This window comes from Pseudorasbora parva, chromosome 14, assembly GCF_024679245.1.
Source record: "Pseudorasbora parva isolate DD20220531a chromosome 14, ASM2467924v1, whole genome shotgun sequence".
In the NCBI taxonomy this organism is placed as follows: domain Eukaryota; kingdom Metazoa; phylum Chordata; class Actinopteri; order Cypriniformes; family Gobionidae; genus Pseudorasbora; species Pseudorasbora parva.
In genome coordinates, this window is record NC_090185.1 from 21,228,473 (window position 1) to 21,254,299 (window position 25,827).

The window sequence follows — 25,827 nt, forward strand, 5'->3', positions numbered from 1 at the left end:
GACACAGAAGAGAAGACATTTTTGAAAAAAGTTTATATTTGTGTTTGTTTTTTGCTGTTTATTTCATAACATTAAGGTTAAACCACTGAAGCCGCATGGACTATTTTTTTATATCTTTAAGGTATTATGGGTTTGGAACGACATAAGAGTAAGTCATTAATAAAAGAAATAAGTTTTTTGGGTGAACCATCCCTTTAACCATAGCATAACCATCCCTTTAACCCTCTAAACATAGCATATAGCTACTTAGCAATTTTAACAATCTATAAAAAATAATCTGTGGGGTATTTTGAGCTAAAACTTCACATGCACACTCTGGGGACATCAGAGACTTATTTTACATGTTGTAAATTAGACATAATAGGACCCCTATATTCTAACTCATTGGGATTTTATCTGATTTTTTGTATTTGGATTCTTTCTCGCAGGGTTTGAGTACTATGAAGCCAGCGCCAAGGAGAACATCAACGTCAGACAAGTATTTGAGCGCTTAGTCGACATTATCTGCGTGAAGATGTCTGAGAGAGTCGATACGGATCCATCCATAGTCACTGGTGCCAAAACCACCCGACTAACCGATAAGCCGCCCCAGCTACCTCAGAATTGTTGCTGATTTGGGTCTCTACTCATATGCCAACCTATCAGCAGCGGATCCGATGTTGTTTGGTTTAACGTTCTGTTTTATGCCGATCGGAATCGACCTGGGGTGCGTTTCTTGCGCAACAGCATAACTCACTGCTTAAATATCATAGTATGATGCATCATTAGAGAAATTAACTCACAACTGTTTCCTGAAATCACATGTGACCGCACTTCCGTTGTTTGAACCATGTTGGTTCAACATTAGGCCTGTAGGAAATTGACATCGAAGTTGTGGAGAAATAACTTCTGCTAATTAACCTTTATCCCTCCCTCGTGGGTCAAAATCACCCCGAAGCCCTAAAATTATGCAATTTCTTTTTGATTTTTCATAGTTTGTTTGATTTACCTTTAAATGACCAGATTTGATCAATAAATAATATGATTTAAGCACATTATTTTAACTTGAATTCAAAATAACTCTCAATACATGCAATAACCAGTTCAAATCAGCTCATAATATCTCACATTGGGTGTCTCTGCCTCTTGTGGAAAAAATGTATTTATACACCCGTATATATAACATGATATTTCATGACTCTTGCCACTAGATGGCCTTATAGATCTAAATGGAGTAAATGAGCTGTTCCGCTGTGTCCTAAAGTCAGTTCTAGAGTTTATCTCTTCAGAATGCATTCAGGTAGACATTGTAAAATATATATGATTTTTTTGGGTAAAGCTTTAGCATATTATGTTTTCATTTTAAACCTATTTCATTTTATAGGTTTTTCTATGTATACTGAAGCATTCCTCGCACTCCATTCATTCCAAAGGGGGTCAAATGGACCAGCAAGGGAAGGATGTTACTTTTTTAAATTTCAACCACATCAAATCCAATCCATTTTTTTTGTGTATCCCAACGACGAACACTCAACTTTCAAAAAAATCTTACAAATGAGTTTCGGGGTCAAAATGACCAGAGGAAAGAATAAAGGTTTAGATTGCTAGTGATGTCCGATTATCATACACAAACAAGAAATTTCCCCCTTCATTTTACTTTATTTGATGTTTGATTCATCGCGAGTTTCCTCTTACGTCGTAATCCAATTCCCTTGCGCATATATGCAAATTACCACTTTTCAAAAACAGCGGTAAATACATAGAATTAATGCATTTAAATTTCTTACTAACAAAAACTATGCTTCAAACCACAGGTCGAGAGCTGAAGTTCCAACCTCACATGGTTGCGACGCTGTCTGCGAATGTTCATTGAAACTATGGTTTCGCAAAACACCGAATCGTTGAACCATGTTGTTAACGATGGAATTTGCGACTCTAGCTTACGATTGCTTTCGGGAAACACACCCCTGTTCGTTTGTAGCTGTCAAACACGTGAAGTAGTTCAGTAATAATAGTACACTTCTAACCTAATCAGTCCATAGCAGACTTAACGCAGGGACTAGAGCAAAGCACAAAACTACTACTTGGCTCTCAGAACTTGAGTGTTCACTGCCAAAACTAGATTTAAAACGCAATCTGTTGTGACACAATCTCCTAATCTTATGAATTATATATTTAGTGTAGTATACTTTAATGGAGGTAAAATGGTGGATCATCTGTTAAAAGGCACAAAAATAAACTCAGACTTTTGCAAAATGGCCATTATGCAAAACTGAGTTTTCAGGGTGGTTTTAATGCTCTGATCTGATTGGATCAGAAGCAGATGCACATATGTTGGACTCCATCTATTAACTGCTGGCACAGTATGTTTTCAGAATATAATACCGTAAGCACTTGTTTAACCTATCTTCATGTTGAGATAGAAAAAAATGATTAGATACGCAAAATAAAAGTCACGTCTTGCACAAAAATACAACATTAAATTCATGTTGAACTTAGTATTGTCAGAAACCACATGTAAGAGTTGTGTGTAATAATAGACTGAACACAATCAGCACATTTCATAGTCAAGCAATGTTCGGTTTGTTACTAAAGATACGATTCTTCGCAGAAAGTCAAGATTTATTGTGAACTCGTGCCAGGATGTGTTTATATTTCAGAAACCTGTAGCAAATCCTTGTGGGTTCGTGTATGTATACTCTACCTTGGTTTTTTTATCAAGTGACGTACAAGTGTTTTATGTAACTGTAGTTAAATTATTCCAAATGAGATATTTTTAATTCAGATGTTAAATGCTACTTTTTTTCTCCCCTGAGTAGATATTTATTTTTATGCTGCTGGAATATATAGTTGTACCTTTGCTGTCAGTGTATTTTGATTTGTAGACAATTTGCACTGGGGCGTACAGTACAGTTGTGAATGTTACTTTTAGATGCAATTTGTAACAATAAAAGCACAAATCACATAATAATGCAAATATTTATGTACCACATCTGTCACTGTAATGTTGACGGTAAGTATAGAGGATACTATAGTATAAAGACTATATCATAGCAAATATAAATAGATTAAATGATAACTTATTCAACACTATTTACTCAAAATTCACAAAATAAACTTTACTTATCCTTAAAAGTTCAGTGTTAAAAGATTAAACAACCTTAATTCATGGTCTTAACAACGAATAGGTTTGTCTGTTATTTTGTAATTTGAATATCTGTAGCATTGTTATTTTAGTAGCCTACTAAAGGAGCTATTGAATTACATTGCATTTTTATATTTTTATTTTAGTTTAAGTGAGCATTTTACTAATAAAGTACATTTTAATTCAGCTAATTTTAATTCAATGATCTTTAGGTTTAGGTAATAACAACAACAAAACTACTTGGCTCTCAGAACTTAAGTGTTCAATGCCGAAACCTTTTCCTAAATCCAACGCTTTTATTCCATTTGTCACAGCGCCGGTTGGCTTGACCAATCACATTGGCCCTTGTTTTTATGCCACTGTGTATCAGCCAATGAGATATCTGTGTATTAGGTGTGCTCAACATCCGTAATCCATTCAACAAACGGGAAGGTATGTTACTTAATTGTATCATATGCAGGAGTTTAATTATTAAAACGTGGTTAGTGTTGTGTTGTCATATCCCGAGTTCTGAGAGGAATATAGCTAATGAAGTTTGTCCTCTACAGTAGAGGAGGTCAAGTGTATTCGTGACAGGTGTCAAGAAGATGTTACGTCTGTGCTTAACAGGTCTGGTTTGTTATACGCAGTGTGTTTGAGTCAAAATGCCCCAAACCAATAAAGTTAAAACGTCCAGTGGATCTGCCTGTGAAGTGTCCGGTCCAGACAGCGGAGAACCTCCACCACGAGCCTCCCAGTCCGTAATCGATGGAGTCGCAGAGGCTGATCAGAGTGACCCGATAATAATCAAATCACCAAGCGACCCGAAAAAATACAGGTAACTTGACATTTTTTGCTCCATAATAAAAATATCATCAACAACAACAATATATACATTTTACAAGGGTGAGGATTTGAGCGAATTTAACAAGGGTCAAATTGTGATGATTAGACTGAGCATCTCCAAAACTGCACCAGGTAGGCTACTACGGTCCACAGCACACCTTCAGGGGTCTACTGGAGTCCATGCCTCGACAATTGGGACCAACACAATATTAGTTGTTATTCCTGATCTCTCTCTCTCTCTCTCTCTCTCTCTCTCTCTCTCTCTCTCTCTCTCTCTCTCTCTCTCTCTCTCTCTCTCTCTCTCTCTCTCTCTCTCTCTCTCTGTGTATATATGTATAATATATACATACATACACACACATACATACACACACACACACACACACACACACACAATGATCAGGCATAACATATTGTGTTGGTCCCCCTTCTGCTGCCCAAACACTGATCCGTCGATATATATAGTGAATAGTAATTAATAACAACAACTATCATATTGATACTATCAGCCTTTCTATTAATCATTATTATGATAATAATACATTTATAAAAACAATTCTTGTTCACATATACATAGTGTTATTATTATTATTATTATTAATAATAAATCATATTTAAACATACATTTAAAAGTAATAATGATTATTGTTATCATGAATTCAATAATAATTTATGAATATATTATTTTTTATATTATTTAAAAAGTATAACATTTTAGAATATTTTATTTATTTAAACTATATTATTTAAAGTATATTAAATATTTTAGGAAATTATTATGTATTAGTGAAATAATATGAAATATGAATTAATATGAAATCATATTATCAAGTGTATATTTAAAAAATAAAATTAAGAAAATTTCCAAATTTTTCTTTTATTATTATTCATAAAATCAATTAAATTTTATAAAGTAAATTATTTTATACTATTTATTTTATTAGATTTATTTTTAATTATTATCAAATATATGTTTGTATAAAATTATAAGTATTATTTTTTATTAAACTGTATTTTAAGTATTATTATACATAATATTTATTATTATATAATTTTTTGAAATAAAAAATATTGAAATATATTTTTTATTTAAAAAATAATTTATTATAAATAATAATTTATAATAAATTATTATAAATGTTTTTTATTATAATAAATTTCTAATTGATACATTTTTTGATGCTTTTTCTTTTCTGACATAAAGTAATTAAACCTTTTTCAGGTACATTGAGTTGAGCAATGGACTCAAAGCACTCCTCATATCAGACCTCACCCAATCAGAGAGCAGCAAAGAGCCAGCTGAGGAAGAAGAGGAAGATTCCCGTGAGGAAGAGAATGTTGACCACGAGAGTGCTGATGAAGACGGGAATGATATGAATAAATGCAGTGAAGCGAGAAAGAAGAATTGCCGTTCAGAGAAACAGGTGACACTCAGTTCTTTCCAGTCCTGTTACTTCATTTTTTAAAATATATAGGCAATAAATATATATATAGAACATATTTAGTCTTTTTATATATATATAAAAATCTTATATATATTAAAAATATCTTATCTCAGTCCGCAGCTGCGCTCTGTATCAGTGTGGGAAGCTTCAGTGACCCAGCGGATCTTCCTGGTCTCGCCCATTTCCTCGAACACAGTGCGTAGATTCACAGCAACGGGTTATTTGTTTTCTTCTTACCTATTTATGTTCTTTTTATTCACATAAAGTTATTTTTTCAGTGGTCTTCATGGGCAGTGAGAAGTACCCTGCCGAAAATGGCTTTGATGCTTTCCTGAAAAAGCACGGAGGAAGTGACAACGCCTCCACGGACTGCGAGCGGACCATCTTCCAGTTTGATGTTCAGAGAAAATACTTCAAAGAAGCACTGGATCGGTAAACTAAATATTCAATTATCACTCATATTGTTATTTATTTTACGGTGAACTGCCCCTTTAAAAACCTGCACTGGCATTATTTGTCCACAGGTGGGCGCAGTTTTTCATCTGTCCCCTGATGATTCCTGATGCAGTGGACAGGGAGGTGGAGGCTGTAGACAGCGGTCAGTAAAAACACGTCACAAAAACTGCACTGTTGACGCTAGTCAAAATGAAATGTAATGTTGCTCAATTCTTTTTAACAGAGTACCAGATGGCCCGACCATTAGACTCTAACCGCAAAGAGATTCTGTTTGGAAGTTTAGCAAAAGCCACTCATCCGATGAGCAAGTTCTTCTGGGGTCAGTCACATGTTCATAATATTCTGAGATTATGCCAAACAAGAGAAAGATGGTCATGATATTTCTTCATCCCTTGATATTTCACAAGGAAACGCTCAAACACTGAAAAACGAACCCAGAGAGAAGAACATCAACACTTATGAGCGTCTGAGAGAGTTCTGGAGGAGATATTACTCTGCCCATTACATGACACTCGCTGTGCAGTCCAGGGGTAATGAGAATAAATAATTTGTACAATACAACAATCATACATCATGGGTCTAATTTTTGAAACTTTATCCTCATAGAGCCACTTGATACCCTGGAAGAATGGGTGCGAGAGATCTTTATTAAGATCCCAAACAAGTATGTACACTAAACATATTTCTTGCCATGTATGTCACCCAGGATTTATTTTTGTCATTTATTTTCTTTCCCTCCCCCCTACAGTGGCCAGCCACGGGCAGATTTTTCAGACCTTCAGGGTCCATTTGATACCCCAAATTTCAACAAGCTTTACCGAGGTAGCATTGGTTTTCACATTATATAGATTGTGAGTTTGGTTTCCTAGAATCTTTTTAAAAAGCTACATTGAACTTTAATTTACTGGTAAGTTAAATTTTAATATGTATAGAAATATGTAATAAAGCTATATAAAATCTAATTTATTTAGATTTTTTAAATTGTTTATATTAATATTATTAATCTATATTAATAATGAATTTAATATTTTTTATAAATGTATAATTTTTTTATATATTATTATGAAAACATCTTTAATAAATCTTATAAAGTAAATGTTTATTTTGTTATTATTGTTTTTTTTTATTTGAAAATAAAATTAAATAGATAACATTAAAATAAATTATTGTTATTTGTATGTTTATGTTATGATTATTATTATTAGTAGTAGTAGTAATAAAAGCATATTGATATACATTTTATAAAGTAAATAATTTTTCATTATTATTAGTTTTAATTTTATTTATATTTAATGAAATTATCAAAAGGAATATTTGAAAATAAAATGATAACATGTATAAATTATTGTTGTTATTTTTTATAAAGTGGAAATAATAAAAGCATATTTGAATAAATTGAATACATTATTTTAATTTAAATTAACTTGTATTAAATTAATTACATTATTGTTATTATATTAATATTAAATTACAATATAATATATTGTCACATTGTATTATTACATAATATTACATAATATTTTTATAAACAATTATTATTAAAACTAAATTAAATATTTAAAAACAATTATTTTACAATAACATTTTTATATATATATATATATATATATATATATATATATATATATATATATATATATATATATATATATATATATACACAATTAAACATCCTTTATTTTAATCACTTTTTTTTATTTTAATAACTATTGCACAACATACTGAGTTCATACTGAATATCTTAATATCTTGATATTGATCTAAATATATTATTTATGATTCAGTGCCTCTCAAATCTAAGTCTACTCATGTGTAGACATGTGGAAGCTTTCATAACTATTATGTGGCATTTACAGTGGTGCCAGTGAGGAAGGTTCATGCACTGACCGTCAGCTGGGCTCTTCCACCTCAAGGCAAAAATTACAGGTCAGTAACACATCCTGACAGCTGTCAAAATCTATCCACCGTGTAAAAGTGTCTTACCCTGCTGAGGCCAAGATAGTGACGTGTAGTCTAGCATGGGATGCTGGTGGCCACCAAGCTTCTTAACCAGGATAACATGACATAATAGTACAAGTTTGCATTAGGCTGATGGCAATAAAGAGTGTTTATGTCTGTATATGCTTGGGATGTAGAGTGAAACCGCTGCATTACATTTCCTGGCTGATTGGTCATGAAGGAGCTGGAAGTGTTCTGTCTTTACTCAGAAAGAAGTGAGTTTGACTTTCTGTTGATGCTTCTATCATTAAACTGATCACTAATGAATCCGTCTGAATCAAATAAGATGAGATGAAATGCTTTGCATCTGAAGGTGCTGGGCTATCGGTCTGTTTGGAGGAAACAGTGAGACGGGTTTCGATCAAAACACCACATACTCCATCTTCAGCGTTTCAGTCACCCTGAGCGACGAGGGCTTCCAGAACTTCTTCCAGGTCTGAAAAAACCCTTCATGTTGGCTCAAATGAGTACTTTTAATCCTCTTATTCCACATATGGTAATAATGAAATGTTTGGTTGTAGATCATTCATATAATCTTCCAGTATCTGAAGATGCTTCAGTCCATTGGACCTCAGCAGAGGTGGGTAGCAGATCATTGAAACCTTTTTGTTTGTTTGTTTAAATGTATTCTATTTTTTCACTTAGAAAAAATGAGTTCACAGCCTTATGTTGTGTAGGAAAAAATGTGTATTTATTAAATACAAAAACGAAAACCTCAATATTCTCTTGGTCATGTGTTTTATCAGGATCTATGAGGAAATCCAAAAGATTGAAGCTAATGAGTTCCACTATCAGGAGCAGGTGACTTGTTTAGCCTTCATTCTCTTCATCTCAATTCATAGATTATAGAACAGTTGCAGGCCTTCAGCTCTCATATTTATTTATTTTTTGTACCAGACGGAACCAATTGAGTTTGTGGCGAACATGTGTGAGAACATGCAACTTTTCCCAAAAGAGGACTTCCTGTGTGGAGACCAGCTAATGTTTGAATACAACCCAGAGGCATGGCATTGGTTTTTTGTACTCGCAATGCTGAATATTTTATGACCGCTGTTCTGATGTTTCATCTGATATCTGATCTGTTGTTGAAGGTCATCTCAGCTGCTTTGACACTCTTGACCCCAGTGACCGCCAACATATTACTGCTTTCACCCAAACATGATGGTCTCTGTCCGCTAAAGGAGAAGTGGTTCGGGACGCAGTACAGTGTTGAAGGTAAGCCACAACAATAGATCGGGGAAAGATTTGGCTTGATTTTTAAGGATGCACAAATGTAAAAATGAATACCAATATTAAATAACCAATATTATTAAAAGATATTCATTTCACTGCTTTTTATATTTGTTGGATATTATATAATAGAAGTAGGGTATTAAAACATGGGCTGATACAGATAATTTTATGATAATCAATAAATGGCCAATTTAAAAATTCTAGACTATTTTTTTTAAATAATAAAAAATATTTGTTTAATAAAACACTAAAAACATAAAAATGTATTTTAAATGCTTCAAGAATTTAAGGATGGATGGATGGATGGATGGATGGATGGATGGATGGATGGATGGATGGATGGATGGATGGATGGATGGATGGATGGATAGATAGATAGATAGATAGATAGATAGATAGATAGATAGATAGATAGATAGATAGATAGATAGATAGATAGATAGATAGATAGATAGATAGATAGATAGATAGATAGATAGATAGATAGATAGAAAGTTAGTTAGTGGATAGATATATGTTAAGTACAACAAAGAAAATGTTAATTATGTGGCACAAATAAATAAAATATTCATTAATCTATATCTATACCTTTTAGTCTGAATAAATTGAAAATAAAACAGTAAAAAGTATCATTTTTATAATTTTGTAATAATAATTTAGGCATCACAGCATTATATATGTATGCTAAGAAAAATAGATATTCATTTTGATGTTTGCTGAAGATTACAATTAACAGTGTTATTAAATTAATAATGGTTTTAAGAATGAACTATAAGTGAGTGTTGGATGACAGCAAAAAATGTAAAATAGTGGAAATGATCATGTACAATTAAATATTTAACAAAAACTGACCACTTATGAGAGAAGAGCGGTTTCAAATAGTAACAGAGTAACATATAAACAGAAATGGAAATAAATGGAAAACTTGCATATATCCGACTTTAAAAAAAAATGTTTTCTTGTGTTCCTAACAAAATCCAATAAAATAAATAAGCAGCAAAATTAAAGAAATAACGTAAATTATAATGAAGTGTTTTACCTACACAGATATTCCACAAGAATACCGTGACCTTTGGGCTGGAGATTTCCCACTGAACCCTGACCTTCACCTCCCTGCTGAGAACAAGTTCATAGGTCAGTTCCCATTCCGTTCACCGGCTTTTCATTCCTTTCATTACAGCAGTGTTGACCTCTGTTCTCACCCATCCACAGCCACAGATTTCACCCTCAAAACATCAGACTGTCCTGACTCGGATTTCCCAGTCAAAATAATGGACAACGAGAGAGGCTGTCTGTGGTTCAGAAAGGACAACAAGTTTAAGATACCCAAAGGTACCCTAATAATGAAATAAACTCAATGAGATAAACCCAATGTAATATCTGTCATTGTGTCTATATTTTCAGTTTATGCACGCTTCCAGCTGCTCACTCCATTCATACAGGAATCTCCTAAAAAGTGAGTTGTTCCTCAGCAAAAATAATCGTTCTACTTGCCAAAACAATCTTTGGAGACCTGTCATGTTTTACATGGATGCAGTGAATTGTCTTTTTCCTCTCTCAGTCTGGTCCTGTTTGATCTTTTTGTGAATATTCTGGCTCATAATCTGGCGGAGCCGGCATATGATGCTGAGGTTGCTCAGCTGGAGTATCAGTTAATTCCTGGAGATCATGGTCTGTTCATCAGACTCAAAGGATTCAATCACAAACTGCCTGTGAGTTGAATACTGTCTTTGATTTATTTTGAGTCTACTTTAAAGGAACTGTATATAAAAATGTACTTTAATTCATCATAAAATGGCCCTGATATGTCACTAGACATTAAGAAATCATGTTAATTTCAAATACTTATATCACTGACAACAGTAGTCCGGCCAGGATATTCCCCTCTAAAAGTTTTTGTTGCAGCCCTCAACTGATGTTGATATTGACATGTTGTGTTTTGGCCTGAAGCTCCACCCTCCACCTATCTACCAATCACAAAGTCAGTAGTGTTTCGGCATCCGGGTTGCCAGATCTGCTGGATCCTGCAGCCTATCTGGCAACCTCGAGTCAGGGTGGGAAGGGGGAGAGGGGATAGTGATTGCAGTACCAGTTTTGGCCACAATCTTACATACACTTCCTTTAAATTAAATTGATTCATTTGAACAAACTAATTCTGCCAGTTTCATTTATTCTCTAGTTGCTTCTAAACCTGATCATAGACCACCTGGCCGACTTCAGCGCCACTTCAGATGTGTTTGGCATGTTCACTGAGCAGCTGAAGAAAACCTACTACATCGTCCTCATTAACCCAGATCGACTTGGAAAGTAGGTAATCGCAGATTTCAGACCACCAGCGATCTCCGTTTGCATCATTCCATGCAAATGAAGACTAATGAACTGCGTTTCAGAGATGTTCGACTGCAGATCCTGGAGCACCACCGTTGGTCTGTGATGCAGAAGTATGAAGCCATCATGGCAGACATCAGTGTGGCGGAGCTCATGGACTTTGTGAATCGCTTCAAGGCTGAGTTATACATAGAAGGACTGATACAAGGAAACTTCACAAGCGCTGTGAGTCTTATAGACGATTTATGTCATTTTGAGCAAGTATTTACACTATAATCACTCATTTTTGTACAATTTCTACACAAACAGGAATCCAAGGAATTTCTGCTGTATTTTATAGAGTAAGTTGGCTGCTTCTTAATTTGTTAGATGTAAATATAAAAGAAGTAGTATAATGTAACTATTTTATGTTATATAATGTTAAGGTAGTGTGTTACATGTAATGCACGTCACATTATCAGGCTTTTTGGATGTAAAATAACAAATTGAATCACTATTTATTTATTCAGAATAATTATACAATTCTATTTACAAATTGTTTGTTTTATATATATATATATTTTTTTTTTTTCACATTTTGTTTGCTTTTAATTTTATTTATTTACTGACAAATACAACATCCTGGTGTTTAACAGCAAACTCCAGTATAAATGTCCTCCAGCTGCACCTCCTGTCCTGTTCCGAGTGGTGGAGTTACCAAAGGCACACCACTTATGTAAAGTCCAGTCCCTCAACCTGGCAGACGCCAACTCAGAAGTCACAGTATACTATCAGGTAGTAGATCATGTGACTGTATTTCAGATCTTCGGAAATCTATTTTTGTAAGGAACAAACCGAAATGTTTTTTTTTTTTCCAGACAGGACTAAAAAACTTACGAGAACATGCTCTGATGGAGCTGCTTGTGGTCAGTTTGGCCGTCTCTTAAACTGAAAGTATATGTATTGTTCTTAATTTTTAATACCTAAATGTACTTTTTGTGTTTGTTTGCCAGATGCACATGGAAGAACCCTGCTTTGATTTCCTGAGGACGAAGGAAACTCTAGGGTCAGTTATAAAGCGTCGTCCTTCAGACTGTCTTTCCGTGTCTAAATGTTTCTGCTTCAACGGATCTTGTTTGACTCTTCCTTCAGGTATCAGGTGTATCCCATCTGCAGAAACACCTCCGGTGTCCTTGGCTTTTCAGTGACCGTCGTGACTCAGGCGACCAAGTTCAGGTAAGGTTCATGTGGAAAACTAGATGTTTATCTCCTAGTCCATTTTCTCAGTGAATATCAATAACATTTTCTTTTTGCCATGTACTCTCATAGCACTGACTTTGTGGAAGAAAAAATTGAAGCTTTTCTAGTCAGCTTTGGGGAGAAGATGATTAACTTATCAGACGAGGCTTTTCAAGCTCAAGTGAGTGGTCTGATCAAGCTGAAGGAGTGTGAAGACACACAGCTCGTGGACGAAGTGGACAGGAACTGGTTTGAAGTGATCACGCAGCAGTATGTCTTCGAGAGGCTCAATAAAGAAGTGAGAAATCAGTCCATATATTCTCGTTCTTGTTCTAAATTGGTGGTCATGCTAATTCCCTCTATTTTTTAATTTATCTTTACTGTCACTTAAAGTTAATCTTTAAAAAAAAAAATCTTTAAAAACACTAATAATTGTCACATTTTTCATACTGCACATTATGTGATGCCTAAATTCACTTGTACCATTGAACATGACTGATTTTAGTTCAGATGTTTTTTGTTAGTATTAATAATAATTTATTTAATAATACTTTTTTGTATTTGTTTCATCTTTTCATAATAAATTATAAATTAATTAGTATAAATAAATTTAGCTATATAGAAATATAAAAGCCTAAAATGTGTATATAAATATAAAAATATAAAAACGTAAAGGAAAAAATTTAAATCATATGGAAATACATAAAAAAAACGTAAAAACTTTAAAATATAAATAAATTAAAGCTATATAGAAATAAAAAAAAAACTGAAATAAATAAAATAATTAAAGCTTTATAGAAATATAAAATACCCCAAAACTAATTGAAAAAATTACAAAAGCACATAACAATAAGATTTAGTTAAACTGAAAATGAAAATAAAACATTTCAAATATTATTTATATTTATTTGTGCCTCAACAACCAATTTTTGTTTATTTATTTGATATATTTATCACCATCAACAATGTTTTTTTTGTTAGTCTTTATTTATTTATGCCTTCATTTTTGTAGCACATAAAATTACTAATTGCATAGTTATATATAGAATATAGAATAATAGTATGACCATTTATTGTTTTTTTTTCAAATAAAACATTATCAATAGTTTTATATATATATATATATATATATATATATATATATATATATATATATATAAACTAAAAATGTAATGTTAATGTGCATTTCTCTTTCTATTCTTTCTTCTGCATTATTTGAGATTATCTTTATTCTGTGGAAATATCACATTGTTACTCTACCCAACAGATTGAAGTCCTGAAAGATGTCACCAAAGATGAACTGGTTTCTTTTTTCTTGGAGCACAGGCATGCAAACAGTAGAAAACTAAGTATACATGTATGTTATTTATTTGTTTCTATTGTAATCTATTATTTTAAAAAAGCCTTTTAAATTTTTAAAGAGGGCCATTGAGACAGTTGTCATTTTAAACTAAACTGCAACTATTTTTGGTGCATCGGACAGCAAACTGTTGATCATGTTAACATGACGATCTGTGCAGGTGGTTGGATTTGGAGAGAAAGAGAAGGAAACCCACGGAGATGATCAATCCTGTTCTGCCCCAGCGAGTCAGGATGCAGAAACGAAGACTTCCTCGTATGGGAACGTGTCAGAGCTGACCTTCCTCCCTGCCTCACCTGTCCTCGCCAAAGCCACCATGATAACGGACATCCGCACGTTCACGTCTTCCCTCAATCTGCACCCCTACCATAAAATCCTCCAGTAGACTGAAACACGCTCAGAAGAGCCACAGCTACCTCTCTATGAAAAACTGTGGAAAACATTTTTTGTTTCTCATAATCGATTACTTTAAAGGGATAGTTCACCCAAAATGAGAATGATCCCATAATTTACTTACCCTCAAGCCATCCTAGGTGTGTATGACTTTCTTCTCAGAACACTATCAGAGTTATATTAAATAATATAAAGGCTTTTTTTGTAACTGCATTGAATAGTGCCTGAGTTTTTGAAGCTCCAAAAAGTGCATCCGTCCATCATAAAAGTAATCTAATCTATACGAATCCAGTGGGTTAATAAATGCTTTCGGACAGAACTCGACTCTTTCGTGAACATGCATATAGCCATTGTGGGAAGCTATTGATTTTAGTTTATAAACGTTTAAATATGGATGTTTTTCTTCCAAAAACGCATCATTTCACTTTATCCGGCCTTTATATTTACCCCCTGGAGTCGCATGGATTACTTTTAATGATGGATGGATGCACTTTTGGAGCTTCAAAAAACTCAGGTACTATTCAATGCCATTACAAAGCTGGGAAGAGCCCGGATATTATTTAATATAAATCTGATTGTGTTCTTTTTTGAGTGAACTGTTCTTTTAAATACATAAGAACTCTGTTGTTGGTGTAATCCAGTTATCCATGTATATTAGAGAACAAAACAAAGTGTATTATATTAGGGACAAATATGTGCATTTAATTAAAATATGTAGACTGAATATAGCATCATTTAAGATTAATTCTTTTTTAAATGTATTCTAAGAATAACTGAATAAAGATGTGGAGATGTGGACGTCAAATTTGTATGATATGGTACTTAGTATGGTTTATTCAGCAGTCTAACAATTAAATGTTCATTTTAATAAGAATTGTAATTATAAACGTTTTTTAAAGTAAAATCAGTAAAACCCTGATTAAAATCAGGCTAACAGTGTTGTTTTTGGTATTATATGTATATGTTGGTTTTAGTTTTAGTTAGCAGCGAAAACAATACTAGTGGCCAGCAACCAGTTTAGGACTTTAGGCTTTGTTTGGCTGCCATGGCACCAAATTCCCGCTAAATTATTCATAAAACAACTTATGAATATTTAACAGGCTTCATTTTACTACAGGAAAGAACGTATTGTTAGCAAGGGAATAAAAAAGCCGATTTGTCAAGTATTCTCTTAGGTTCGTCTCTCGAGTGTTATTTTGTAACTGGAAAGTTACATAGACACGCGACGCGTCCATGGCAACAAACTTTTATTAGCTGCATAGTAGCAGTCTGTGCACAGTAGTCAACGTCTCTGTGTTGTCTGGATAACGACAGCAAGTTTGTGTTCGCGCGTTGGCGTCTTTTCTGTGGTTATTCGTGTGTAAATAGTTTCCAGCGAGTTTAGACGGCTTCAATATGTCGGTGTCTGTCAAGTGCAGCCCGTCCCCTCCGGATGGAGGAAAATCCGAGAGTCGCAGGACGAAGAGATCGACTACTGCTGTCAATAACAGTGAGGAAACACGATTATATATGATCAATAATTGCATCATTCACTTTTTTCTTTGTTAGACTTAATATTTATTTGTTTGTGTGTTCATTTTAATGCCACAATCATTACCAACTTTACCCACATGAAAATACTATGGTATAATATAGTAAAATTACTCTAGTAATTACTACTGTAAGTAGGCCTAGCCTATACTACAGAAAATTGTAAAATATCTCACTATTTACTATAGTTTAACAATTGACTATTATGCAGTTATGCTGTAGTATAAATTAACAAAGTGTTGTAAATACTATAATATACTACAATTTACTAAATCTTTAATATAGTATGGTTCAAAAACACTATAGTATTTACTAGATTCATTTAATATACTATAGTATTTCTTAATATTTATTCATTAATTTTATTTATTTTTTCCATTTCAGCTTTATACTTTGTTGTTTATAATGTTTACTTGCCACAACTTTTTTCTTAATAGCGTATATTTATTCATGTAATATCACTAAATTAGTTTTTATCTTTCCCAATATTCATTTACATATGCCACATCCCAAATCTTTTCTCTTATTCTTATTTATTTACGATATTCATCTCTAGTGGCCACAGAGCTTCCTCAGGTAAGGGAGAGGACGCCTATAAAAGACGGAAGCAGCCTGCAAGCGCATAACGATTTCATTCCAGACGAGTTCCTTGCAACTTTAATGTCCACCACATGTCCTCAAGACAGACTCGGACCCCTCAGATTAACCAAAACTCCTAAAGACTTCAAGGTTTGTGGCATATTTTACCTTTCAGATTGTTTCTAGTAACGAAATCAGCTCTTTTGTCCTCTTTCACCAGGTATGTTTAAAGCACCGCCCGGATGCTGTGTGGCACCATCCCGTTAGACGCAAGACATACCAATACTTTCTCAACCAGCCGACCTCTCTGACTGGAGCTGGAAGGTTGGAATTAATTGTTACACATAACGCATGCATTTATCCATAATGCAGAGACATTTTCTAGCTCACTGCGTTTGTTTGAATCTGAACAGGGACATATCCTTTCTCTGTGATGCTTTGGAGTCTCAGAGGGACCGAGTGTTTCTCCCACCAATGGCCGAGCAAAGCTCTGCTCAGTTTCAAGGAGATTACAATGCAAGTGACTAAAGAATAACCTGAATTTGATGCACACACAGTGTCTTTGTACATGTTGTAACTTGATGTTGTTTTTGGGTGGAAGGACGTGAGTTCACTGGAAACTTTAATCCCAGAAGAATATCACATCATAAAAAACAAAGGCCTTAAGGGACTGCAGTGCTATGAGGAGTAAGTGAGTCTGCTTTGGTCAGTAATGATCTTTTTGTATTACAAATAGATTTGATTTTTTATTAGAATGTATTTATTTATTTTTAGCAAATTCACAGTTCTCCTGCAAGATGACAAGGAGAAGCTAAGAGTCTTTCCTTCAATGCAAGTTGCTCTAACATATTTATTTATTTAAAATTTGTTAATTTATTTATATATATATATATATATATATATATATATATATATATATATATATATATATATATATATATATATTATATTATATTATATTATATTATATTATATTTTCTAAACAACCACTAGGAAACCAAACAGCCGTCTTGAGGTGATGCAGTTAATGAAGGTGATGGACAAAATGTTGGAAAAAGCAGGTGTAGATCAAGAGTTTCAAGAGCTATCCGAACTCTCTCAGGTTAGTTTTTAAGGTTTTTAAAGGGCTCATGACATGAGAAATCAAATATGCTGTGTTTTTTTGACATATAAGTCTTTATGCCATTTCGTAGCTTTAAAAATCCTCATCATTATAAACAAAGCATTTATTTAATCAAGCTCCAAAACAGCTTGTTTTCATATAGTGGCATCTCTGATGTCGCAGGGGCAAATACAATTGCGTATGACTGCCTTCCAGAGCAAGAATCAACGAATGGTTACAGATCATCGTACCATACGCCGTTTTTGTTTTGTGAACGAGGCAGTGTAATGGTTTGCAAATTACTAGGTGAAAGCCAACTAACTGTATTGGATCTGACAGCAGCTGCATTACAAACTGTAAATTATTTCATGATGTTTTGTCAAATTTAGATTTGCTCTGCAAGTATGTATGTGTATATGTATGTAACACTAAAAAAACATTAATAACATGATAAGTGAACCTCAAGGAACATATTAAAGGAACATATTCAAATAATTAAAAACAATCCATGGCATGACCCCTTTAAGTGTAAAAAAAATGTCGTTGAATGAGTGAATGAATAAATAATCATTCATTTTGTTTTGTTAGGTATTTTATAAGTAATGATTTACAAAACTAAACTATAGTCACCAAAATGCCAAACTCTTGCATGCTAGTTTTTAATGGTAAAAGTAAATACAAGTTTTCAGATTCATGTAGGTTTGTAAGTTAAGAATAATATTTTCACAATTATGATTAAACATGATTTACAATAATACAAAAGTATATCTTCATAGAATATGTATCTTGTTTCAGATTGAAAATTTACTGGAGCTGGTTCGAACTGAGCAGAACATCTACAACATAGTATTCCATGAGCTAATCCGCCAGGTCAGCGTTGAATGTGCCGAGAGGGGTCAGCTCCTCGCCAAGCTCAGGTCTCCATCACTGGTTTACCTCTTTCTTTTTATTTCCTTCTCTGTGTTTTCATTAGAGAGTAACTTCACTTCCTCTTTCACTTGTCTAGGCAGAGATATGTGTCTCTACTCGACCGTATCCCACGGCAGGTGAAGGGTCTGCACACAGAAACCTTAGCGCAGAAGGCTTTAGACCGCCGTCTCACTGAAGAGATCATTCACTTTAAAAGCTCCATTACAAAACTTAATATGTAAGCTTAAAAGGATAGTTCACCTCAAAATTTAAATTACCCCATGATTTACTCACCCTCAAGACATCCTAGGTGTATATGACTTTCTTGTTTCAGACGAATACAATCAGAGTTATGTTAAAAAAATTCTGGTTCTTCCAAGAATTATAATGGCAGTGAATGGGGGACGAGATTTTGAAGCCCAAAACAGTGCATCCATCCATCATAAAAGTAATCCACATGGCTAATAAAACCTTCTGAAGTGACTCGATGGGTTTGTGTAAGAAAATTGTGCATATTTAAAACTTTATAAACTAAAATAAGTCGCTTCTGGCAGACAGTCTACTTCAAAAGGGTTTAGAGAGGTTAGATTTAATGCCTCTCACGGTTCAAAAAATAGTGCTGGGCAACAAACTAAAGCTCCTCTTGTCTTATATCAAAATCCTTTTACATTTTCTCTTTAAAAATTCTCATTTTAGACTTTTAATTTGTGACCAGTGTTTTATTTTGCTCCATCCTCTGTGTTCGCGTTTGTCAATACGTCACACGTCAGTTCAGGGATTACTTCTGTGGATGGATGCACTTTTTTGGGCTTAAAAATATTGTCCCCGCATTCACTGCCATTATAAAGGACATTTTTTGATTGTTTTCGTCTGAAAGAAGAATACACACCTAGGATGGCTTGAGGATGAGGAAATCCCATGGGGTAATTTTTGGGTGACCTATTCCTTTAAACACAACTGTGTGATTTTTGTTCATTTCAACCTTTTGTATATTTAACCTGTAAAAGGGAACTGAGTTCTTTGAAACAACATGATGAGATTGTGTCCAAAGAGGTGGAGGAAACCAGAGAGGAGCTTGCTAAAACCATGGAGGAGTCCCAACACAATGCAAAGTGTGTGAATTAATCATTAAACCACTTTATATGTGTGAATAAAGGGTTTACTACAGATTCATATTGATTCATTGAAAACTAGCATCTGTCTGGTTGAAATGACATTAATTTTCTGCAGCACTGTAGCAGAGTACCATGATCTTTATGAGCTGCAGAGGAAGAGACTTGAAGGACAGATGGCCCAGCTATATGATGAAAGTGACCTCTGGAGAAAAGCCACCTACAGTCTTGCAGTCAAGGTGATCTTTTAGATAACAAGCACAATTCACTAATTTGGACTCTCATATTGAAAGAATTTATAATATTTGAGTGTAAATGTCTCGCATATTTCTTTCAGATAGTAAAGATAAATAAACTTCATCTGGTCAGACGGCTAAATATTAGTGAGCAGACCTGGGCCAAGACTGCTGATCGTTTCGTTGGTTTCCTAACAACGAAGGTAAAAACCCTTTGTATCAGTCTGTCCAGGCTTGACAGGTGATCATATTCATGTTTTTTTTTCCACAGGACTCAGAAGATGTATTCCATATCAGGGAATTGACTAGCCGATGGAAAGATAAACTGACTGACTTCATGAAGAATCTCAGAAAGGCTGAAAGTAACCAACTCAAGACCATCAAATCTATCAACGCTTATGTTGTCAAGTGGTACAAATTTTATGAAGACAAATCAAGGTCAGTGTAGAAAATATAGTTTTTTTTTCTTTGTACTTTATGATTGTAAAGTCATTTAATAAGTCATTTTATATATATATATATATATATATATATATATATATATATATATATATATATATATATATATATATATATATATATAATGTTATTTTATTGATTTGTTAGGAATCCTAACATGAAAGTTGATAAGTCTTCAGAAGACGAGCTGTCTGAAGACCTGAAGCAATGGTCAAAGGTTAGCAATCCTTTTTTAAACATTTATTTCTCAATTATCTTTGTAAAATTGTTCCACTTTACATGTAAAAATTACAACTATTTATGCTCCAACTATAGGTGTTGACACAGCATTGTGAGCGTTATGGAGGAGAGGACCTAGTGTCTGGTCAGGAAACACTTGAAATGTTGGCAAACCTACAAAAGTCCTGGATTGAGGTTTTCCTCCAGCTTTTTAGGAGGCACCCTGGGCCAAATGGAGTGCCACCTAAAGGCCAGGAGGCCATGAGGGAGCTGGCAATGACCATCACTGAGCTCCTGAATCAACTGGGAATTCGTATCAATGGAGAAAGTGGTGAGAACCAAGTCCTTTGGTTCCTGACATATACTTTTTTTTTCAATGGATATCAATGTTTTCTCTTGGCTGTTAATGCAGGTATTCACGCAACGCTAATGTTGCTTATTGAAACTATGGAGTTCTGGTCGAGAAGGTTAAAGCCCTTGAGTGGACTTCCAGAAAAGCAGTCTTCGGGTGATTCGCTTATGTTGGAAGAAGCTTTCCGCAACATGAGGAATCTATCTGAGGAGGCTCTTCTGCTTGTGGACAGCACACAGTTAGAACGAGACAGGGCTAAAAAGAAACCCCAGACCAAGTAAGAAAGATGCAAGGGAAAAACATTATAGCTTTCTTGACACACCTAGTGAGGACCTTTGTGTCTATTGCTAAATTGGAAGCTACTTTCTTAAGGCCGGGATACACCAAGTAGGGCCATTTTTGAGCGTCGGTCAGCTTAGTGTTTTCAGCTCAAGTTGGATTAACTAAGTTTTATACCTGAGCATGTTGAATCTGTGTTAGGATGAGAGAACTCTGATTGGCTGTTCAGCTAACCGAACGAATCAATGCAATAGAATAATAGCAAAAGTGATGAAAGCAAGCAAAGAAGTCAAGATTGTACAAACACAAGGCTATTATAATTTTACATCACCTTGCCAGAGCATTCGATTGCATGAATATTTTCATAATAATGTGAGCTGACTGGAATGAAGAAAGTGATCGGATTCTGCATGATTCATATTCAAAATGGTAAGAAAGCAATGCTTTGTTTATAGTTTGTATATCTACAGTCCTCGTTACAGTTTCCCTTTTTGAATGGCGAAAATAGAGTAATGATACCTGCTGATATAGATAGCTATTTATTTACATGCTAGTTGACACTGACAGTCGCCCTTAGTACTTTAAGTGTGTTTAACATCGGCTTGGTGTGTCCCGGGCTTAAAGGTAGCATTGTAACCGAAAAGTCATAAGTGACTGATTTGGAACAATCTGGGCAGAAACTTGGAACAGAATACATGAAACACACAAAACTTCAGTCATGTTTCTGGGTGGACCATGTCCAATTTCCTTATATGTGTCTGTGACAGGATTGAATTGGATGATGTCTTCAAGACAATGAAGGAATTCCTGTTCTCTCAAGAAAACTTTTTTGACTGTGAAAATATGAGGCTTCGTGATGAGGTACATCTCAGGCCTGTGTAGTATTTCTTTTATGCCCAAGTCAGGAGCATTCATACCAGTTCCTGGAAGTCATGCTTCCTGCAGAGTTTTACTGACCTGAGCTAGGTTTCCCAAAAGCCTCATAAGCCAAATTTGATTGCTTTTGAGAAATGCAGCCCTGGGTTTGACAACACCAGTGTCATCAATCATGGCTTAGAGCAGGACAGTTGCTTTTCCCAAAAACATTGTAAGCCAGTGGTCTCTATGATCTACTTATGCTTTTGGGAAATGCAGCCCTAGACATTTAGAGTAATCCTCCTGAACACCTTGATTCGACCTAGGATTCGAATGAAATTCTTCTGTAAGGCGGACTTCCACGAGCAGGACTGGATGCCCCTGTCCCAAGCCATGAGTAATTCTCACATCTTGTGTTGGCAGGTAACTTCACTTCACACTAAGCTAATTCGCTGGATGGTGGACCTTCTGCTACTAATGGTGCCAGTCCATTCGTATGACCAAGAACCGTATCTTCCAACACCAGAACTGAACATCATTGTGGACGTGTCTGTTGAGAAGCTAGAGGAGGATGCTAGGAACCTCTCTGGGAAGATTGACTACTTTTCCAAGTATATCACAAGGTAATCTCACTAAACTTAACATCTTGAGAGGATACATCTTAGCTGGTTGTGGTTAAGCTGAAATTCATTACACAACTTGTTCTGCAGCTCTTGTCAGGCTGTTGTGGAGGTGATACGGAAGAACACAACTGACACAGAGAATGAGTTGAACCAACTACCCAAATTACAGGTGCTCAGCAATCCCTCTGATCATCTCCATTAAGATCTTTTTCTTGAGTAGCAATGCAGATTGACAGAGTGTGTCTTGTGCACTGTGTTTGTTCAGAAAGAGTGTGATGAGTGGGTGGAGGCCTGCCGGATACTTCTGTCAGATGTGAAGGGAAGTCTGGGAGAGCTGCAGTTGTCTGGAAAAACTGTAACACAGCCTGTGAGTGCATCAGCGTGGACTCTCTGGTAGAATACAGCTATGCTAAGAATAATTTCCTTGTATATCTTCTTAGCTTGAGCAACAACCAGAGGAACCTTCCGAAGAAGAAGAAGAAGAGGAACCAGCTATTAAAGATGCCATTGGGCCTTATTCTTTCCAAAGAGCTGATGAATATGTACAGTAACTAACACTATTTCTATATAAGCTGTTTGCTTGCTAGCCTTATCGCTGGATTGATCCAATGTATTAGCACTCAATAAGACAATTAAATGCTGCCAAATCACCTCCACAGGGGAATGAAAAGGCCAGCAGTCATGATAAAGATGACTCAATCATTAAGCTAATTGGTCATGATGGCATTATCATTGAGAAGAACTTAGGAGAGGACACCATCCAATTTATAGGGGTGAATATATCGTATCGTTTCCATGTGTTCAGTTTCCCATCTACATAGTGTAAAGCTTTGATCATCAAAATCATAATCTTTTCTAGACTGAAGAACTGGTGCTTTCTCCTCACACTGAAAATGCCCAGGATGCCTTCAATGCATTAGAAACAGTGAGAACTCTTCAGCTAGAGCTTCTGTAAGTATTAGCAATGTGAACTTAAATTTCTCTTGAATGAGATCCCATAGTTCTTCTCTACATGAGCTATATTTTCCAGAGAGGTAGAGACGAGAGCTATCAGTGCGGAGGAACGAGCGTTAAAGGCAGAGGAAGACCTGCAGGCAGCTCTGGACAAGATACACGATCTGGAGACACAGCTACAGGCAGGGCCCAGTGTGGGGACCAAGTGTAAGTGTGTCAGAGGCTAACATTACGCTTCAGATACCGAGCAAGACTAAAGGTGCGGTCACATGTTTTGTGGGCACAAAGGTCCATTGTCAAAAGTGTAACCAAATATGAATCACTGCTCACACAGAAGTAACTTTCAAATCAAGCGGCTTTCTGTTGGTCAATGTGGCAAAACTTGTGGGGAACAATGGGGGGAAATCTTTTGCCCAAAATTTTCAATCATGTAGATTCCTATTGATATTTTGATTGGATGTGCCGAACAATGGTAGATGTGACCACACCTTAAATTGTGTTGGGAGATCTTTTTCGTCTTAGTCGTTAAATGGGCTTTGAAGTAACACAACCCTCTGGTGCTTTTCAGTCAATTTTGAAAATATTTTGTTGTTGACATTTTTACATCGGAATGGTACGAAACTTGGTAAAGTTTTTGAAACTTGGTAAAGGTTTCAAAAAGGTGAAATTGTCCTGAAAAAAATACATTACCAAATGTTTCTAATGGGTGAAATTCATCTCCCATTCATTTCCAATGCAGCCTTTTTTGAAGATATCAACCTCCAATTTGATACACCAGGTTGTTTAGAATTATGATTTTCTTGTTTAGTAAAATATATATCTAATATAAAAACTGAAAATTATATTTTTGTGCATTTTTCATAATAATGCATGTAAAATTGTATAACTTTTTTTCAAGTTCACTTTTTTAAACTTCCATTTAAAAAATAATCTGCCAAAGAGACCAAACTTAAGTCTGTGCTCCAAATTCAAAATTTATGACCATTATAGTTGAAATTTAATTTCCATGTCCATGCTCAAAAAGTGAATAAATGGATAATAACCACTGCATAAATATAATTTAGTACCATAAAATCTCCTAAAAACTCAAAATATTAGTTAAAAAAAACATTATTAAAATAAAACATAGTATAACAATTTCATTGAAAAAAAAAAAAAAATGTAATTTTTGACTGACACACGAACAGTACCAGAGTGTTAACAACATTTTACTCCTGAAAATGATATATGTTAAAATAACAATTGCCATGTTTAAACCATAGACTGTAAAAAAAAAAAAATGGACACTAGTAGTGTCTGTGATGTCACCCATAGGATTTTGAGGTGCAGTTTTGAAGTGTGAAGTAGAGACGAGCTGGCCGTTGCCATCTTGGCAACGCGTCATTGCGCGTCACGCCCAGATAATAGAAAATGGGCAAAGAGGCGGGACGTGGGCGGAGCTGAGGTGACAGGATTACTAATAGATAGCGGATAAATAGCTATCCACCTGTCAATCAAAGTGGTTACGCCCTTAATAATGCAGAACTTTAAGGCTTTATAAAGTGTAAACCAATGAGTTACTTAAAAAAAAATCACCCCCCACACACCTTTTTGCCCATTTTCTGTTATCCGGGAGTGACACGCGATGCCTCACTCGCAAGAGGGCAACGCCCAGCTCGCCCCTACTTTAAGCTTCAGAACGGCTTATCGGGATCCTATGGGTGACGTCACAGACACTACGTCCATAGTTTGAGTTTGAGTCGCTGAAAAAGCAACATGTGTCAAGCATCTTTCAATCAAACATCAGCTTGCAACTGATCACAGATGTATTTCACTGAGAAGCTGCGCATTAAATAATCACAGCCTTTGCCAAATTGTGTGCAGTTTTATTGCGATTTATTGTGTAGCCTTATATTATATGAACTGATCTATCTATCTTTTTACAGTAATTAAGAAAAAGGTTCCCCCAGCACCCAAAACACCCAACACCCCAACTTCTGAAGCTCAGAAAACAAGAAGTCAGAAACCTGAAGCCAGCCCAAAACTGTCCAGAGGCACCAAGAAGCACTAAAAGTGAATAAAAATCGTACTGTAGCTCATGTGGGGCAAAATAATAAAGTATTTAATAGACATATCTGTTTTTGAAGTGTACTTGTATTGCACATATCATTAATGAATAAGATTAGATTTAGTGTTTTTTAAAGATTAACTTTAAGTGAGCGTTAGAAATTGCAAAGGTAATCTAAATGTAAAAATAGA

At 34.9% G+C, this 25,827-nt stretch overlaps 3 protein-coding genes across 3 annotated transcripts in view; all 3 read left to right on the plus strand.

Moving 5' to 3' along the window:
- Positions 1 to 2,958, plus strand: part of rab3b (RAB3B, member RAS oncogene family) — an 8,153-nt gene extending 5,195 nt beyond the window's left edge. Inside the window, exon 5 of the mRNA XM_067415841.1 lies at positions 429 to 2,958. Coding sequence (XP_067271942.1) covers positions 429 to 613 — 185 coding nt within the window. The 3' untranslated portion in view covers positions 614 to 2,958. The remainder of the gene's footprint in view (positions 1 to 428) is intronic.
- A 613-nt stretch (positions 2,959 to 3,571) lies between these two features.
- nrd1b (nardilysin b (N-arginine dibasic convertase)) lies at positions 3,572 to 15,319 on the plus strand. Its single transcript, XM_067415843.1, has 30 exons — positions 3,572 to 3,941; positions 5,172 to 5,373; positions 5,508 to 5,589; positions 5,673 to 5,826; positions 5,919 to 5,992; positions 6,074 to 6,169; positions 6,258 to 6,380; positions 6,457 to 6,514; positions 6,599 to 6,672; positions 7,707 to 7,776; positions 7,986 to 8,063; positions 8,162 to 8,282; positions 8,370 to 8,428; positions 8,595 to 8,649; positions 8,746 to 8,850; positions 8,940 to 9,063; positions 10,129 to 10,215; positions 10,294 to 10,413; positions 10,486 to 10,537; positions 10,643 to 10,793; positions 11,261 to 11,388; positions 11,472 to 11,634; positions 11,719 to 11,750; positions 12,045 to 12,183; positions 12,267 to 12,314; positions 12,402 to 12,454; positions 12,541 to 12,624; positions 12,718 to 12,925; positions 13,895 to 13,984; positions 14,148 to 15,319. The coding sequence occupies exons 1-30, from the start codon at positions 3,769 to 3,771 to the stop codon at positions 14,370 to 14,372; spliced, it is 3,228 nt and encodes a 1,075-aa protein (XP_067271944.1). The 5' UTR covers positions 3,572 to 3,768; the 3' UTR covers positions 14,373 to 15,319.
- A 194-nt stretch (positions 15,320 to 15,513) lies between these two features.
- On the plus strand, positions 15,514 to 25,657 carry axdnd1 (axonemal dynein light chain domain containing 1). The gene is made up of 25 exons (XM_067415844.1): positions 15,514 to 15,869; positions 16,467 to 16,639; positions 16,710 to 16,813; positions 16,903 to 17,005; positions 17,091 to 17,176; positions 17,264 to 17,320; positions 17,483 to 17,591; positions 18,387 to 18,508; positions 18,598 to 18,738; positions 19,508 to 19,612; positions 19,731 to 19,851; positions 19,950 to 20,051; positions 20,120 to 20,286; positions 20,455 to 20,524; positions 20,623 to 20,857; positions 20,939 to 21,155; positions 21,925 to 22,018; positions 22,436 to 22,635; positions 22,723 to 22,804; positions 22,901 to 23,002; positions 23,076 to 23,177; positions 23,295 to 23,408; positions 23,495 to 23,586; positions 23,666 to 23,796; positions 25,515 to 25,657. The coding sequence occupies exons 1-25, from the start codon at positions 15,776 to 15,778 to the stop codon at positions 25,637 to 25,639; spliced, it is 3,048 nt and encodes a 1,015-aa protein (XP_067271945.1). The 5' UTR covers positions 15,514 to 15,775; the 3' UTR covers positions 25,640 to 25,657.
- The last annotated feature ends 170 nt before the right edge of the window (positions 25,658 to 25,827 follow it).

Coding starts and splice junctions, on each gene's coding strand:
- nrd1b (XM_067415843.1), top strand. CDS start 3,769: ATGCCCCAAACCAATAAAGTTAAAACGTCCAGTGGATCTGCCTGTGAA. Junction 8,851..8,939: donor TGTTTGAATACAACCCAGAG/GCATGGCATTGG, acceptor CTGTTGTTGAAG/GTCATCTCAGCTGCTTTGAC. Junction 12,455..12,540: donor AGGACGAAGGAAACTCTAGG/GTCAGTTATAAA, acceptor CTCTTCCTTCAG/GTATCAGGTGTATCCCATCT.
- axdnd1 (XM_067415844.1), top strand. CDS start 15,776: ATGTCGGTGTCTGTCAAGTGCAGCCCGTCCCCTCCGGATGGAGGAAAA. Junction 16,640..16,709: donor AAACTCCTAAAGACTTCAAG/GTTTGTGGCATA, acceptor CTCTTTCACCAG/GTATGTTTAAAGCACCGCCC. Junction 17,177..17,263: donor GGACTGCAGTGCTATGAGGA/GTAAGTGAGTCT, acceptor ATTTATTTTTAG/CAAATTCACAGTTCTCCTGC.